Raw genomic sequence first — 17,772 nt, 5'->3', positions numbered from 1 at the left:
CCCTTACCGAAACACCACATTAATCATTGAAATGGTTTTTAGACAGCACTAAATTACAGATGTAGGATTTTAATTTCACTCTTTTGTTGCTGAGAATTTTCTTGCACAAGAGGAAATGCAAACTTGTAGTGTATTCATGGTTTTAAAAGGATTCTAAAGTTAGTCATTTCCACATATCAGACTTTATATGCATGATTTGCCCTAACAAAATGTTTCCTGCTGTACTAAACTGGCTCAAATTAAGATCCTACATCTGTAGCCTACTTAGACATGTATGTAATATGGAGTAATAGGATTTCAATTAACTGTTTTACTCTACATGAAGCCTGTGTAATCCTTTGTAACACTCTTCCTGACCATATTTCTCAGAACACATTGCAACCTATAGCAATGTTCTACATACTCAGGAGGACAGAGAGCTGTCGAAGGGTTTTCTTTCTCCGTCTAATGCATTGTTGACTTGTTTTATTTGTTTTAAATCTCACTCACCATCAAAGAGACTCTTTCACCTTGCAGCTCCAGAGGAGCTCAGATTTACATGAGGGTCCCATTGGCCACAGTAATAAGTCATTGGGGCACTACAAAACAGATGCCCTGACTGTGTCCCCTCTCCATTGCCCTGCATACGTCATCAGGAATGCTGCCGTTCTCTTCCATAGGCAGCGCTCAGAAGAACGTCCAGAGCTGATTAAAAGCATGCCGATTTACACCCCGAGACCACATTAAACGCTCCCCCACTGTTTCCCACAGTAACCTATTCACACCTGTTCAAGATTAGGTGGTGCTTGGAGCTGGGGTCCCACTACTCTCATATGGGCCACATTCCCTTGTTGTGCTCTGTGTGACCAAGTCTGACCAAGTCCTAGGCTCCCAGGCAGGTTTATGGGGCCATAGCTTCTGGGTGTGAAAGTTACCTGACAGAGCGTGGCAAATAGGAGAGCCTCTGGGCTTTCACTTCATGTCACATAAGGGCAGAAGAAGGTAAATAAATATACATTCCTGTCTTGGTCTCCATTAATGCATTCAAGGATGAAGTGTTTAGGTTATTTCCTTGAAATTTGTTCATTTCCCCCCAAAGATCAATACATTTATAGCATAACTGTATTAGTTTATCTGTTGAGGAATATCAAGGTGGTAACCTAACCAACAGCAGAAGTAGAAGTTTCTACTTACCATTCAAAAAGATCTATGCAATGGAGTTTTTGAACGCCTATAGAGGAAAATCCAACCTTTTACAAAGTAGCTCAGCTGTTCAGATGAAAGGAAACCAAGTGCTGTGAAGAAGCTACTTCCCATGACATCATTGTTTGTTAAATGACCTCTGCAGCTGTGTCAGACACACCTTGTCATTTCCTCTCTGAACCATTCCAATTATTTAGTTAATTTACTTAGGGGAAAAAGACTGGCCATGCTTGCCAAGATGTTTCTTGGCACACATGCAAGAATATGGTACTGGAAAGAGTGAACACCTTGCATGTATTATTGCAGTTTAACCAATTACACTTGAGGTCTTCCGGCATTAACTCACTGTCCACAATGCACGCACATGCGCGTGCACATACACACACACACAAATATAGACACACACACACACTTTAATTAAGGTGGAAGTGCAAAAAATAAACACTGATTAATAGATAACTCTTCAATTACAGCTGTTTCCAAATCCCTGGTTTCAAAGGAGAACTTGCAAATTACAAACAGATTTCCTGAGGCAGAGTTGGTAAACACTGTGGAAGTCGCTTTTTTCCTGTTGGTGTCAGAGATTGACATGAAACAGCCCTGTTGGTCTTTTACACCGTGACAGGAGTGATTGTTCCTCTGTTGTTCCAACAAGGGTACGAGGATTAGATTGTTTCAGGGTGAGAACTTCTTTCAAGATCAACATTGAGCCAACATATTGACCATGAATAACATATCCGTCACTGCCTTGTTCATACTATTTATCTCTCTAAGCTTTTTGCAACGCATTGTAAATCACAAGATACAACATACACCATGGTTCAACAGGAATTCGGCCAACTATCCTGTATTATGTATCACAGTGAAACCAAACTCTGACCATGTCTGTTCTCATTCCTCTTTTCAGACAAATGGATTAAATGTATCTTCATGCTTGACGGAGTCAACAATACAGTCACGATAGGATGTCACTTTTGTGGTTTCCCTTTGTGCCGTTTTGACGTCCTTCCGTCTTTGTTGCATGATGGGAATCATTTTCACCCTTTTCCAGCAGGCAGCTGGTTGAGGCTCACTATGTTTGAGAGAGGTCTTGATGAGGAAAGAGAAACAAAGGGAAACCCCTGTTAGCAGTACACTCCTTGGTTTAATTAGGAAGTCTGTGGGGAGAGAGACAGAAGGGTGGCTGGCTACAAGGAGACAAGAGGTAAGATACTACACAGCACAATCGATTAGAAGATGAATGTGCTCGTTCAACAGTTGGTCGTTGTTGGGCATTGGGGGAGCTGCAGCTGCTTCAATCGTCAAGATTGTATCAGTCAAGATGGCCTTTTGTTATGGCTGAAGAGAGCCCTGTAGTCTGAATAAAAATTTAGGGAAATAATACAAAACAAAAAAAGAGTTGTTTCTAGAGACCCTGACCCACCAAGGTTCTACACAATGTCCAGACTCAATAACGTCACAGTGTCTACTGATCTTGCATTGTTTGTTGTTCAGACTTATTTTACTCTGCTGAGAGTTGTTCATGTCAAGTTGAATCAAGATTCAAAACTCAAGTTAAACTGCCAGATACAAGAGGGTGAAGAACTTTACAGTTTTAAAAAAGTCTTTAAAAAGCTGTGCTTAAGTTTTTCTTTTAAAACAACAGTGGGAAATCTTGGGTTGAACTGAGATTTAATGGCGATCCAGTGCATCCTCTATCCCTCTGAGTTGTTGAGTTTGTCAGGAAGGGCTTTACCTCCAGTGTGCATGGGAATGAGGACATACCATGGGTTAGGACCCCAGAGGCAGCGGGGCAGGCAGCACTTCAGACACCTCTTTGAGAGCTGTTGGCACAGCATGAAAGAAAAGACAGTCTTGGGCAGTGCCAGTGAAGATAACTGTTGTGAATGCCATAGTGGCTTTTCTGTTCCTTTTAAGGTAAAATGTGCTTCTTGGATAATGGATGTAGTCTGGATTTCTTCCAATAAAAAGTTATTAATATGTTTATCCTCTCCCAGCTATCACAATAATCATTTGTTTAAGAGAACCACCACCATAATTGTGGTTAACGATTGCCTTGAAATACTTTTTGATAAGCGATTTATTTACCTTGGACGGTGTGCACTTAGTACCTTTCAGAAGGAGCAGGAAGAAAACATTGCTTGACGAGGCGCTTGAAATATAGATTGGAATATCTGAAGGGCTGAACCAATACATGGAATTTAGCATGTTTCAGTGGTTGCTCTTTCAGTTTTCAAGAACATGGGCCAATGTTGAAATTCAGCAGAGGCACAAACTTAAAAGTTTGAAACTCCAAGTGAACAAATATTTCTGACAGTGAAGATTTGGGAAGGCAAGCATTCTTACAAGCGACTACTGCAACAATCTAATCAAAACCCTCTCCTGATTGCCAAGGTTCCACTTTTGTTGTATCCACTGACATAACCATCAAAGAACTGCTCACGTTCAAGAAATGGGAGGGTTGTGTCTGATAAGCAGGCAAGCTGCCTATTGTTTCCTGCATCAGCTGGCCTGTGCCCATGGTCGCTGAGTGTCAGGTGGGGTGAGTTTACAGAGGAAGTAGTGACATGGGCCAATCGTCCAGGGGAAAGGTGGCTGACGCACTCTCCAGCTCTTTAACCCTCCGGCCCTTGAAGAGCAACTAAACAGTCACTCCCCAGCTCTTTAACCAACAAACCCTTGTAGAGCAATTAAACAGTCACTCTCCATCTCTTTAACCCACCAGCCCTTGTAGAGCAACTAAACAGTCACTCCCCAACTCTTTAACCAACAAACCCTTGTAGAGTAACTAAACAGTCACTCCCCAGCTCTTTAACCCACCAGCCCTTGTAGAGCAACTAACCAGTCACTCTCCATCTCTTTAAACCACCAGCCCTTGTAGAGCAACTAAACAGTCACTCCCCAGCTCTTAACCCACCAGCCCTTGTAGAGAAACTAAACAGTCACTCTCCATCTCTTTAACCCACCAGCCCCTGTAGAACAACTAAACAGTCACTCCCAGATCTTTAACCCACCAGCCCTTGTAGAGCAACTAACAGTCACTTCCCAGCTCTTTAACCCACCAGCTCTTGTAGAGCAACTTAAAGGTCACCTCAAAATGAATTTACAATGGTTTGGACATATGAGAAGCTCTGACCACAGAATACTTCAAATGACAGTTTCACATTGATCAGAAACCCAGTTCTAATATTCATAACAGCAACGTATCTCTTGAAGTGAATAATTGTAACACTGTTTTCAAGTGAACAATCCACAATTATTAGGATATGGTTAGCTGTTTTTCCATTTGGGCTGGACTGTTCAAGAACATGAGCCGTCTTATTTGTGTGCAGACACCTAATGTGAGAATTTGTCTTCCTTTACACCAACAGCCCTAACAGCCTGATGATAACAGGGTGAGCTCACAAGCAACGATGAAAAAAATATTTCTAAAACATTGACCTCATATTCCAGGTCAACCAAGGTCATTGATTGGACGTCATTTGAAATAGAAGCTGTAATAAATAAGCCCTTTGCTCCTCTGGTACCACATATTTTGATTATTTCAAGCTGTTTATGGTTAAGTCATGCTTCTCTGGGGTTTTTTTAATCAAGTATTTGATTGGAGGTAACTGACTGAAAAGGATCCCTGTAATGTTGGCCTCATTACTTTTAATTGTGCTCATCCCATTCTGGCTTGTAACAGCTAGCCATTATGGGCTTCTTCGATTCAATTCAAAGAATTTGATCCAATCTCACTTTTGTCTTATTCATAAACATAATTATCTGCTTGGCAGTCCCTGGAACAAAAAAAAAGTGACGTACAACAAATTCAGAAAGAGGGTACGGTTGTGGAGAGCACCTGTTAAATCCCATATCAGGTCACCCCTTTTTTCCAACTTCACTGCTTCTTAGCCCTAGCTGCTGGTAACCTGTCATGTGGAAAAGGGACACATCTTACTAAGTGATTAACATTTGGTCTCAGAGTCAGGTGTCTGAATGACTCCTTTCTCCCCCTATAAGGAGCTTCCCTATGCGTGGGGTAAGGTTCGCCCTCAAAAGTGACAAAGTGTGTTGTAGGTGCTCCTCTGACGCAAGCAAACCATTTAGTTGTAGTGTCTGGTGTCACAGGGACGCATAGCAACGCAAATGCTGCCTATAAATATACCTCCGAGTCTGTGCTATTTTAAACCAAGTCAAACAGGAGAGTCCAACTTCCTTTTACCTTTGGGAATGTATGTATTGGAAGGTAGAATGGAGTATTGATTCTGTTGGCCAACTGAGCACTGTTATGCAGATTATTTGGACTTTACTACATAGTGGAAGAAACGGTGGAAGTGATTTCTCAGCTGTCAAAGCGTACAGTGATGTCACCTTTGGCAGCTACATAATTTGATCCTGACAGAGGTACAAAACAACAACAAATAATGAATAGATTGTAATATTAGAAAACATATTAAGTAGATGTTAATACTGTAACTTATTTATATAATACATAAACAATATTTATTATCCTTATCACGAACACATTTCATTCACTGCAAATTAATGAAATGTAATCCTAGGCAAACCTGCCCTCAAAGCAGTTTAAACAATCAACAAAGGGCAGAACAAGTGCATAAGGTTGAATACACAATGGAACCCCAGGATAAGGAGTTGGACTTAGTGGTGTACGTCAGGAGAGAAAGACACACTTCCTTCAATTCACTATTGAATGTTCAAGTCACACCACTTATCTGCTTTTAGCAGTTGTGCCCTACTCTTTCTTCTTTGACAAATACATTAAGTGAGAGACATTCTATTATGTCATTTCAGTCATTAAAAACCCCCAAAGCTGAAATAGACCATGTGTTGTTGTGTTAAACAGAAAGATCATTTAATTTGATATGTCAAGCTAATAGCTGATATGAGCCAGACTGTCTCATGGAACACTTCGACTTCTCCCCTATATATCAGCTGTTCTCTTCAGAATACATACATAGTGAACCTTTGGATCATGAAAACGGACACAAATGAAATGTTTAAATATGGATGAGAGTTTATTAAACCTCACTATAACCTATTAACAATTGATGTACTGTTAACAGAGAAGTCATACATAAAAATGATTATATTAAAGTGGAATAAAATACTACAACATTTCATATCGCTCAACATATGAAATATATTTACTGACAATGGCAAGTACTGTAGTGACAACAAGAAAGACTGTGGCAAGATGCTAGTAATTCCAAAGAATCTTGTTGTCATAGTTACATAGAACACCATGTTAGTCATGGTGTGGAACAGTGTTTACAGAGAATAGTTAATAAAGGTTAATTCGATGTAAGTTATATTTAGTCAATAATCATATTCCCTCATAATGCAATACTACCTATGACATCATAGGTACATCATAGGTACTATACATAATTACTGTGTGACATCTAATTGACTTTTATCTCTGAGCTCGACTTGTTTCAGAGAATACGATAATAAACATCAAACAAAAACAACACGTTTTTGTGTCCCCATAATGCCAATATATATCACTACATATTTACATGTAAGTACCATATTCCCATGTCAGGTAATTGAACATAATTATGTGTGAAATGAAAAGGAACAATCAGACTTTATGAGAGATGTTATGCCTAAAACATGGTAAATGAAGCATGATTCATTGTTCTGGATTTCCCCATGTCCCCCTCCTTTCAGACCACTATCCCTCCCAGTAAATCTAAGACACCAGATGCAACAGTAGATTAATGGGAAACATCCTCTCCATTGCTTTGTACAGTGGTAATTTGTCTTAATTTTGATACATTCAGTTTGGCTGTCTGCCCAGCTTCCCAGATGTGACCAGTCTGTTTGACAGATTAAAAACCCAACAACTTCAATGAAAGCTAAGACGTTTTGACTTGCTTAGCCTAGAGACAGTCTGAGGTCAAAGCCTTGCAGGTCAACGACCCACCACAGACGTTGGTCAGTCATGAAAACATCTGGATACAGCTGTCTCCACTCTGCTTTCAAATTAACCCCTACCTCTGTTTCGCCTCGCACCCAAACATATCACAGACTTATTTCTCTCCTGATGATCAGTCTTTCCCTTCATGCAAAGATGCTCCTCTGGTTTGCGACCAATGCAGTTTGGCTTTCCCTCCGCCTCTCCTTCTTTCTCTCAAGTCTCATCTTCCAGCATACCGCACTTAGCGCCAATAGCACCAGTCCAGCAGATAGTAGCACCAGCCCAAAGTAAGAGATGGTGGACCCATGTGAGTTGAAGCTGTAGGCCACAGAAGTGACCACAATACCGGCAATGAGAATGACCACACCAAACGGCACTGTGCAGCGATAGCAGGAGAGTTCTGCACCACCTGTTGCCGCGTTCAGTTGGATTTCAGTGACCAAAGGGATAGCTATTATAGTCACAGTCGGAGTGTGGTCATTGATGTTGGCCTTCTCCATGACAGCTCTTTCTGGGGCTGCTGGCACTGTCATGGGGTCTTTGCTGGGTTCCTCTGGCATCGCAGGATCCAGCATCAAAGTTGTGCTTCTTTCCAACCACAGATGGATCCTCACTTTAACCACAGATGGGTCTTCACTTTTTATATCCTGAGGTTGTTCTGTCAGCGTGTCCCAATCTATGTGAAGAAATATATAATTTGTTATGTCATAGTGAAGGGAGTGTCAAAATCCATATGTTCCTCAACATGTTGCCCAATTGTAGCCTCACTGGACATAATAAAACAGGCCTAATCAATCATTTAAGTAGCTATTATGTGCATGCACATGGCCTCAGTCTGAATTGTTGACAGCTTAATACATGAGCCTTCATTTGGCACTTAGTAACTCCAGGCAACCTCCTTGCACAATGCTAGCCTCTGGACCAGCAAAGTCAGAAATTGGCTGAATGACCCAGAACCACTCCACCTTGCACAAGCTGTCACATTCCCTGGAGAGCGTGGGAGATGGCATTACAAACTACTCTGTGTAATCCGAGCAGCCTCAAAATCATCAGCAATTTCACAAGCAGTCATTCTTTCTCCATGTCTGCAAACTTAGAAAATATAATAAAAAATGTAATTCAAGATGCTTGTTATAAAACATTAGTCCATGTCATAACATCTTAGAAATGTATTACTCTAATAGGCCTAGTGCAAAATTGTAGACCTTTTGCAATTGATATTCTATATGGAATATATTTAACTTATAGCCTATTTATTGTAATAGGCCTAGTCCTTTATTATAGTAACCTTTGTTGATGAGGTCCCTGATAGAAAAAATACATTCATTTCACATGTGAACATGTGAAGTGTTCCAAAAACACATGGTTTCATGTGATCACATGTGATAGTATGTGAAGTTAATGTGATAACATGCCACAACAAGTAATGCAACATGTGATAGATAACATGAAACTACACATGTGAAATGTTCCAAAATCAAATTTTCACATGATTTCACAAGTACAGTTTAATGTGAAATTGTGTGATTGTACACATGTAAAATCATGCGGTTTTGCTGTGGTTTTGCTCTAAGGGGTGTTATGTTTGAATTGAATTTCAATGTGTCTAGAAAGTTAGTCATGGAAAATATTGTAGCCTTAGCTGTGCCACATGCATAGTCTACCTACCATATATAAACACGTTATCTCAAGTTGTTATAAATATTACATAAAAGGGAACATATCATGTTTGAGGAAAAGTGTTTGGGTTGGAGAGATCGAGTTTTACGCGTGGACCATCTTCCGATAAACACACAGTGAATACTGTGTGATGAAGAAAAAAATCAGCATGTTCGATAAGTGTCTAACGAAGTGTTTATTAAACTTACCTTGCACGCATTTTCCATGCCCGCACCGTTTAAAATGTGGTTTTGCCCATCGATGAATAAAACATGGACTGTAATACGCTTTTGTATTCCAGTAACTCCGTATACTTTCAAAAGCAGACACAAGTGGGACTCCCCTCCGTCTTTATGTACCGTACATTAAATTATAAGCCAGATTCAATGTGTAGGTCCAGAACACAGTTTCACTCTCCACTTCGCTCAGCCAGTCTACAGCACCGTAAACGCTGTGTTGGAATTTGACTCCCATTCATCGGATGTCCCCTGTGCGTTTCCTCCTGTGTAAGAAAACGACTGTTTGACTGCCATCTTCTTGCATTGCAAGCACGTTTGTAGAATATCGGTGGCTATGGGGGTGGGGTGAACCAAAAGCAGGCCACAGGTTTTTATTATTATCTTGGCTTCAGAGGAGGGGGGACCTTTTAACCTCTTTTGACTAAGGCAGGGCCAACATGAAGCACAGCTGTTGGGATGTCCAGACACATTTATATAGCCTAGAACTGCCCAATAGGCATTTGAAGCAAATTTTGGCTAGTACGAAGATGAGTAATAGCAGTTGATGTAATACAATATTATCACATCATTACAAACAAACATACACACACACAAACATACAAACACATACAACATACAAACACACACACTTGAGCCTACAAGAATATCCATGCACATATCTTCATGTTTGGTTATTTTTAATTAAAACAAGGGACTCTCTACGATGAATGACATAAGGTCTATCAAACTGGGACCATGGTTCATAGGACCTATGTGTCTAGAAATTCATGCTGTCACACACCCATGCTATGCCTGTGATCCAATGGCAGCCACCAGGGCCTGTGGATGGGATATGCCTACTGCCTGTAACACAAGTGCTCCCCAAGACAGATCTGACACATAGTAATGTGATACAGGGTGTTGTCTTGTCTCTTCCTTCCTGCAGTAAATCCCTTCCCAAAAAGAGACAGTGGCAATGGGAAATCATGGCTCTTCCACAACCCTTAGCTGGACCATATACTGTCCGGCTGGAAAACTGATTTGAGTAATATGACATATCTCTAAACTATCCCTCAGAGGCACTTATGGAGTGACATATTTTAGAGTGATTATCATTTGGGCCTAACTTCAATCAGTGGCATATGTAAATGCTGAATTTGCCTGGTGTGTTGGCAAAAGAAGAGTGCAAAGGATGCTAAACCACAGGTCCAGGGTTCTACCTCTGGAAGTTCCTAAAGGCATTGACATATTTGATTAAAACCACCAGATGAAGCTTATCCTATATTTGAAAAAGCCTACAGTTTTGGGATTTCTGAATGGAATGGGAGTGGTTAACCGCAGAATAATAATCAACAAGCAACTGAGACAGGGCACCAGCAGGACACAAAGCATTACAGATTATGTTTCCTCTCTATTGTAATTGGAGATGGTCAGTGTTTCCAAATTATATTTTCCCTTGGATGGCACTTCAATTTGGAGGTGGGATAGACAAAGGAGCATTCCAAAAACAGTACAGTGCAGTGCAGATAGTCATTAACCACACACATACATGCACAGTTTAAATCCAAAATACAATTTCAATCACAAAAATAAATAGATAGTGATTCTAAGTATATCACTGGAATGACTGCCGCACTTCAGCGCACGCACGGCGTCTGAAGCGCACACACTGAGTCCTAGATCACATGATCAAATGTCAGAGCACGGTTTGAAAACATGTCGCTGCACTTTACAGATGAGGAATTTCTGGAGGCATGGAAAGAATTAGATAAACCTCAATTGGAGGGGGGGGTGGGAGTTTTTCACAGAGACAATGGGTGTCAAAATTTACCGGCTGTATGACAAGGTACATTTAAGTTACTGTTTTGAGACAGGAATAGAAAGTGAAAACTGCTGTGTTAGCTTATCGGCGGTTAGCGTCGTTAGCTGGCGAAGCAATAGTTTATTCATTGAGATTATGCCGATTGGCGTGATTGAATGACGCACTGGCATCGATATGTTTGATGTGCTCGCACGTAGACTATTTTCACGTTTCATACGTTGTATTATTTTCACGTCGAAAATGAAATTTACATGAAATAGCATAGCAGATTTTGTGAGTAGCCTACGTTAGACTCGAGGAACAGGCCCACTGTCAAAATGCGGAAGTCGCTATTCGTTATCATCAACTAAAGTGTTTTAAACGTCATGTTGATGATTGAGTAGGCTAGGGGAGAGTGGGGTAAGTTGAGCCATTCAGAATTAATGTAAACATTAGTTTTGAAAGCATACTGTAGCTTGTCCATAAAAGTGGCCTTTTGGCACAATTTACCTGCGCAATTCAACACAATTACGAAAGCTTTTTTTGTATTCGTCATTTTAAGGCTTAACACCTAAAAAAACACTTTGTACCTAATTTTAAAAAAAAAATACATAGGCCAGGCCCTGTTGCTAACTCATATCCCAGCAATAATGCCTTGCATTATGCCTGGAAAGAAAACACTTCAATAATGCTCAACTTACCCCAAGGCAAACATTTTGATATTTGCCGACACAGGTACAAGGATTCATTTTTATGCTAGGTTTAAAAGAAAAATCCAAATCAAATTATCAAATGTTATTTGTCACGTGCCGAATTCATTAGGTGTAGAGTGAAATGCTTACCTACAAGCCCTTAACCAACAATGCCGTTTTAAGACAAGTGTTAAGTGTTAAGAAAGTATTTACTAAATAAATTGAAGTAAACAATAAAACAAAAATACTAATTAAGAAAATAGAAAAATAACAAATAATTAAAGAGCAACAATCACAGTAACGAGGTTATACAGGGGGTACCGGTACAAAGTCAATGTGCAGGGGCACAGGTTAGTCGAGGTAATTGAGGTAATATGTACATGTAGGTAGAGGTAAAGTGACTGTACATAGATAATAAACAGAGTAGCAGCAGCCTAAAATGTGTGGGGGGTGAGGGGGTCAGTGCAAATAGTCCGGGTAGCCATTTAGTTAGCTGTTCGGGAGTCTTATTGTTTGGGGGTAGAAGCTGTTAAGAAGCCTTTTGGACCTAGACTTTTTGACCGCTTGCCGTGCGGTAGCAGAGAGGACAGTCTATTAATAGGGTGGCTGGGGTCTTTGGCAATTTTGAGGGCCGCTGATACCGCCTGGTATAGAGGTCCTGGATGTCAGGAAGCTTGGCCTCAGTGATGCACTGGGCCGTACGCACTACCCTCTGTAGTGCCTTGCACTCTGAGGTTGAGCAGTTGCCAGGCGGTGATGCAACCAGTCAGGATGCTCTCAATGGTGCAGCTGGATAACTTTTTGAGGATCTGAGGACCCATGCCAATTCTTTTCAGTCTCCTGAGGGGGAGTAGGTGTTGTCATGCCCTCTTCACGACTGTCTTGGTGTGTTTGGACCATGACAGTTCGTTGGTGATGTGGACACCAAGGAACTTGAAGCTCTCAACCTGCTCTAATACAGCGCTGTCGATGAGAATGGGGGCGTGCTCGGCCCTCCTTTTCCTGTAGTCCACAATCATCTCCTTTGTCTTGATCACGTTGAGGGAGAGGTTGTCATCCTGGCACCACACTGCCTGACTTCCTCCCTATAGGCTGTCTCATCGTTGTCGGTGATCAGGCCTACCACTGTTGTGTCATCGGCAAACTTAATGGTGGTGTTGTAGGCTAGAGATAGTGGGATGAATGGTACCCTCAGAAATATGCCAAATATTGCATTTTGTGCTGCGTCTGTTGGGTATGGTGTGCCAAATTGTAGTCTAGAACTTTACGCATGCTCAGACAGTACCTTTTCACAGAATGCATGTTTGTTTTTTTAATAAACCCCCTGCCTAACTCTATCCCCAGCTCAAGTTTCTGGAGAAATAATATCCTTTGCAAATCCAGCACATTTTTTGGTTTGCATGTTTCTCCAACTGGCAATAATCAGAGCCCTGGGGTATGGGATTAGTTACATTGTAGGTGTGGTATATATTTGGAAGAGAGAACTTCTTTCATATGCTGTTCACAGGAAACTGGACTTTATGAGTACAAAGTCTTTGGAGTGCTTGTCACCTGCACTCCAGAACTGTGTGCTGATGTCTACATGGACTTGCCCTATCGGAAACAATGGGATGGATATGTCAAAGGTAAAGAGTTACACAAACTCTCCCTAGATCGACTTTCTTCCATTCAAACCTCTTGTCGCACTCAACCCCTAATAAGGGCCATTTTATAAGACTCATAACACATTCATAAGCAACTCAATTCTGTCAGTTTGGTTGAGTATTGATGACATGGTATTGCATATTAATGCTTGTTTTATATGGTGCTTACTTATGCATGTTTTATTGTTCATATGTATAGCCCCTTTAACTCTTACTTAATTATCTAAAATATGAGCTCCACAAAATAGTTGAAACATCACCTTTCCATTGTCCTTTTCCATTCACTCATGTTTTCTATCCCAATCAAACCAATCATAACCAAGAATCCCTTTTATCTCAGTTTTCATGAGGATCACAACAAGAGCACAGGGCCCCTTTTGCAGTTAATAACTTTTCTCATCTTTTGTTCTCTCTTGCCTCCCCAAAGTATCCAACAGGTAACATGTCTGTCCACCTGAATTTAGCCATAGACTGTAGCTATTGATGTCGTAGTTGGGTAGTTAGCACTCTGGTATAGCCATGGGCTAATGTTGTTGTATCCTTTGTATTAACGTGCTTAATCAAATGTTCATATAAGCCTAGACTGTGTGAACAAACAAGCAAACTTGAAGATGTTCTTTCAAGGGCTTGTATCTTGAAAATTTTGTTTTTTGTTTCGCCGACCCTCTGAGAAATGACCAACAGGTTCCATCTTAACAAGGTAGGCCTAAATCATTGGCCATATCTTGTTTTGGGATTTCCAAATACTGTACTGTTGTCCTTTTTCAAGAAGAGACAACAGGGTTATGGATATCCTGGAAATGATAACTAACTGAAGTAACACATTTGCCTCTCCCAGAGACTTGTTGCGTGAGAGGGTGGAGTGGGCTTTTTATTGGAAACACATCCTTGGCTTCAGCTCCTGACTGCCGTCAAGCTTTTTGCTGTTGAATAAAATTGCCATTTCAATAGATTGGATAGATGCTGTATTCTGAAAGTGCTGTTGGTGTCTTTGCTTGCACATGTGAGTGTATCTTGATGTGCGCTGTACACTCTTAGAAAAAAGGGTTCCAAAAGGGTTCTGCGGTTGTCCCCATATGAGAACCCTTTTTTGGACCCAGGTAGAACTTTTTGGGGTTCCACGTAGAACCCCCTGTGGGGGTTCTACCTGGAACCAAAAGGGTTTATTCGAAGAACCCCTTTTGGTTCTAGATATAACCTTTTTTCCCCCTAAGTGCAGCCAGTGTTCTAGAAGATGTATGATTTAATCATGTAATGAATAGTATGACATTATAGTATAATACCTATAGTATAATAGATGACTGATGTTTCATGATGTAAGCACTGCTTTATTTTGTGTGTGCCCTTTTTGTTTTTTGCAGAGCTGCATGAGAAGGACTATGATGGTCATTCAGCAATCTACTGGGAGGTGAAATACCCTTTTCCTCTGTCAAACAGAGACGTATCCTTAATGAAGTAAAATGTCCAAATAAATAATACCTGTAGACAATATCATGTAATCATGTTTCTCAGTAAAAGCAAATAGGCCTGTGCTTTTAAAAAAAAACATTTTTACTAAATGTTCTATGTATACACCCACCCACAATGTCTCAATCTTGCTTTTCTCTCTCTCCCCCGTTTCACATTTACAATGGGGCCGTCATGGTGAAGTGAAAGCAAGTATGGTTTATAGTATTAAGAGTAACGTGAGAAATGTATTGTTCTTTAGGTGACAACACGGGACAGTATATTTTCTCAAGGAGTAACTGATCCAGTCACGGGGTGTGGACCACATTAGACCATATTATCTCTACCAGGCTTCTTTAACAGTGTAAACCTCAGTACGTGTACGTCAGGGAGCGGAGGGACGTTGACGTGGACAGCAGGAAGATCTGGGTGGTCCTGGCTAAGAGCTCCCCACAGTCCCCTTTACCAGAGAAGAGTGGGGTGCAGCGAGTGAATGACTACAAGCAGACTGTGGCCATGGAGAGTGATGGTGCCTGTGGCGCTAAAGGTACTGCTCACTCTAGAGTACACCAGATCCAATCAGAACTCATCCCTGTAGTACCAATTTAAATGTCTATAGGGGAAACTGTTCAGTTTTGAACTTGAATCTGTTGTGGATCTGTCTGTGAAGTCACTTGCTTTTTATTGACAGACATTTACATTTGCATTATTTTCTTTCAGTCTTCATGAATTACTTTGATAACCCTGGTGGTAATATTCCAACCTGGCTTGTGAACTGGGCAGCCAAGGTGAGTTCAGACCTGAGTGCTATCTAAAAACCTAATAGGGTTCTTTGGCTGTTCCCATAGCAGAACCCTTTGAAGAACCCTTTTTGATTCCCGGTAGAACCCTTTTGGTTCCAGGTAGAATTCTGTACACAGAGAGTTCTACATGGAACCAAAAATGTGTCCTATCTGGAATCAAAAATGGTTCTTCTATGGGGACAGCTGAAGAACCCCTTTGGAACCCTTTTTTCTAAGAGTGTAGCAGCTCATCTTTTTCGGTTGGTGGGATGGCTGACATATTCATAGTAGAGTAATAATAAAGGAGTACTATAGAATTAAGAAAATGTTTTGTTTACTCACATTTATATCTACTTGCCAGTTTTGATTGCCCCAAAGCATGCCCTGTTATCTCAATTGGAAGGCTTTATTCACGCTGTTAATCTCAAGCAGATGTTTTGTGTTAGGATGCCAATGGTTCCTCTCTGTTGCCCCACTCTGCTAGTCTATCCATGACGTTCATTGACAAAGGCAGCTATTCCTCGTGTTTCAACAGAGCGGAGTGCCTGCCTTCCTTACAGACATGCAGAAGGCCTGTGGCAATTACTCAAACTACTGCCAGAAGAACAAGAAATGAACGCCCTTTGTGGGAAGTCGCATCAAAGCCACAAGGATTGCATTTTTCAGCCCATCGTTCAATAAAGTCTACACTTAGTGTCTGAGGGCCATTGTGGGTGTTTTGGGTATGGTTGGAGACTTATTACAAAGTCAATAGGTGAAAGTGGTGTTGGTGTAATCTGCAGCTAGATGTGGTACTGACTGGGGCATGTACTGTATTTTAGTTATTAGTTGTATAAAAAATATGTATTTCAATTGAAGTTATCTGGTACTGAATTCCTACTCCTATGTAAATGTTGTATTTTGGGCATGCCCACAGTAAGGGCTTGGATGAGATCTGTAGTGATCTACCCCCTGTTTTAACGAGTACTGTTTCTTTGACTACAATGGCTTTTCCTTTTATTTTCCTGTTGTTTGTTATGGTCAAATGTATGTTGTTTTTTAAATCCTACATTGTTTTATTTATGAATGTTCAGCCAATGAATGATATGCATTTTTGCACTTGTGATTAAGCACTGAAATCAAATCAACTTCCAAACCTTAATGTCTATAGGAAAAAATGCAGTGCTGTAATTCTACTGTTCATCAGCCTATTAATTTGTGAATGATTAGTTTCTCAGCAGCTCTATTGAGGAAGGATTTCTGTACTCTACAATGCAACGTTGTTGCTTAGGCAAGCAAGGCTGAATCAAAAGCACACTAGATTTTTAATTTGTATTTCCCTATTGGACATTTTGAATGTACATAAAAAAAAAAAAAACGGATTTTGTCCTATCATTAATAGTTGCCTGGAGTGATTTGTTGTGATACTTGAAATTTACAAAAACACGATAATTAAATAGTTTAAGTTAATTATTCATATGTTGAATCTTCGAGAGCTACAGTAGGCCTATACCTCTTTATCCTTGTGTGGTTGCAATTAGGCATCCAATTCTATGGAAGTAATACACACTGTATCACCATCTAATACATATCAATAAAAATGACGGCTGAGATGAAACACTGCATCATGCATTATTTGACTGCAACCTGTAGATGCTTTTCAAAACAGGACTATCACCTTCATCGAACACAATTTTTAACAAATTGTATTTTCCACCTTTTGGCATTGACCAATGAAATGAACTGTTTCTGTGGCTCGCGCTCCCCCTTGCTGTAAAAAATGACATTTTCACGCCGCGCGGCCCTGATGTTGCGTGATGAAGTTGATATACTTTACTTGACCTTTCAAATTTGATACATTGTATCTGTTAATTAAATTCTCTCACCGGAAGCACTGCTGTGTTTTGTAAAAACGAGTTATGTTGAAGATAAATTGACAGGGTATTTCTTGACATCTGAAAAAGGTAGAGCCTAGCCAACGTTTAGCAGTCTAGGCCTACTTTGCAAGTTATTTCTTAAAATTCGTCGACAGCATAAAATCCGCGAGAGGCCGGAAAAACCGAACCTCGTGAACAGTGATGAGTATGGTGAGTCCTATAGAATATGTCTGGCTACATCGGTGGTATAGGAGCTTAGTTGTAATTATGCGATGTTATTCTCATAGGCCTACTGTAGGTTGTGAGAAAGTGGACCCTACCTTCTTGTCAGGGGGGTGCTAACTGCAAGGCTTTAGGAGTCAGGCAGGATTCAGCTGGAAGTATTTATTTACAGGTATAGAGGGTGAGCTGAACCCATGGATATTGACAAGTTGACGAACAACACTGGCAAACATAAACATTACAGACTAGTGGTTAGAGCGTTAGACTAGTAACCCGAAAGGCTGCAAGATCGAATCCCCGAGCTGACAAGGTAAACATATGTCGTTCTGCCCCTGAACAAGGCAG

The 17,772-nt window shown here is 40.6% G+C and overlaps 2 protein-coding genes across 2 annotated transcripts; one reads left to right on the top strand and one right to left on the bottom strand.

Annotated features, from left to right (window-relative positions):
• Positions 1-6,176: 6,176 nt before the first annotated feature.
• Positions 6,177-9,370, bottom strand: tmem100a (transmembrane protein 100a). Its single transcript, XM_036941314.1, has 2 exons — positions 8,977-9,370; positions 6,177-7,784 (listed from the first exon to the last, which is right to left on the bottom strand). Exon 2 carries the CDS (start codon positions 7,681-7,683, stop codon positions 7,252-7,254), a length of 432 nt encoding a protein of 143 aa, XP_036797209.1. The 5' UTR covers positions 7,684-7,784; positions 8,977-9,370; the 3' UTR covers positions 6,177-7,251.
• Positions 9,371-10,646: 1,276 nt separating this feature from the next.
• On the top strand, positions 10,647-16,946 carry LOC110486594 (phosphatidylcholine transfer protein). Its single transcript, XM_021558315.2, has 6 exons — positions 10,647-10,831; positions 12,986-13,103; positions 14,483-14,562; positions 14,943-15,114; positions 15,288-15,355; positions 15,885-16,946. Exons 1-6 carry the CDS (start codon positions 10,799-10,801, stop codon positions 15,963-15,965), a joined length of 552 nt encoding a protein of 183 aa, XP_021413990.2. The 5' UTR covers positions 10,647-10,798; the 3' UTR covers positions 15,966-16,946.
• Positions 16,947-17,772: the final 826 nt, after the last annotated feature.

This window comes from Oncorhynchus mykiss, chromosome 13 (assembly GCF_013265735.2).
Source record: "Oncorhynchus mykiss isolate Arlee chromosome 13, USDA_OmykA_1.1, whole genome shotgun sequence".
In the NCBI taxonomy this organism is placed as follows: domain Eukaryota; kingdom Metazoa; phylum Chordata; class Actinopteri; order Salmoniformes; family Salmonidae; genus Oncorhynchus; species Oncorhynchus mykiss.
Note: the sequence above shows the minus strand (reverse complement) of the source record. Positions and strands in the feature narration are given on the sequence as shown.

Bases quoted from the DNA above. Each gene is read 5' to 3' on its own strand.
- tmem100a (XM_036941314.1), bottom strand. From the start codon at position 7,683: ATGCTGGATCCTGCGATGCCAGAGGAACCCAGCAAAGACCCCATGACA.
- LOC110486594 (XM_021558315.2), top strand. From the start codon at position 10,799: ATGGGTGTCAAAATTTACCGGCTGTATGACAAG. The intron at 10,832-12,985 runs GTACATTTAAGT...TGCTGTTCACAG, and splicing joins TTTACCGGCTGTATGACAAG to GAAACTGGACTTTATGAGTA. The intron at 15,115-15,287 runs GTACTGCTCACT...ATTTTCTTTCAG, and splicing joins TGGTGCCTGTGGCGCTAAAG to TCTTCATGAATTACTTTGAT.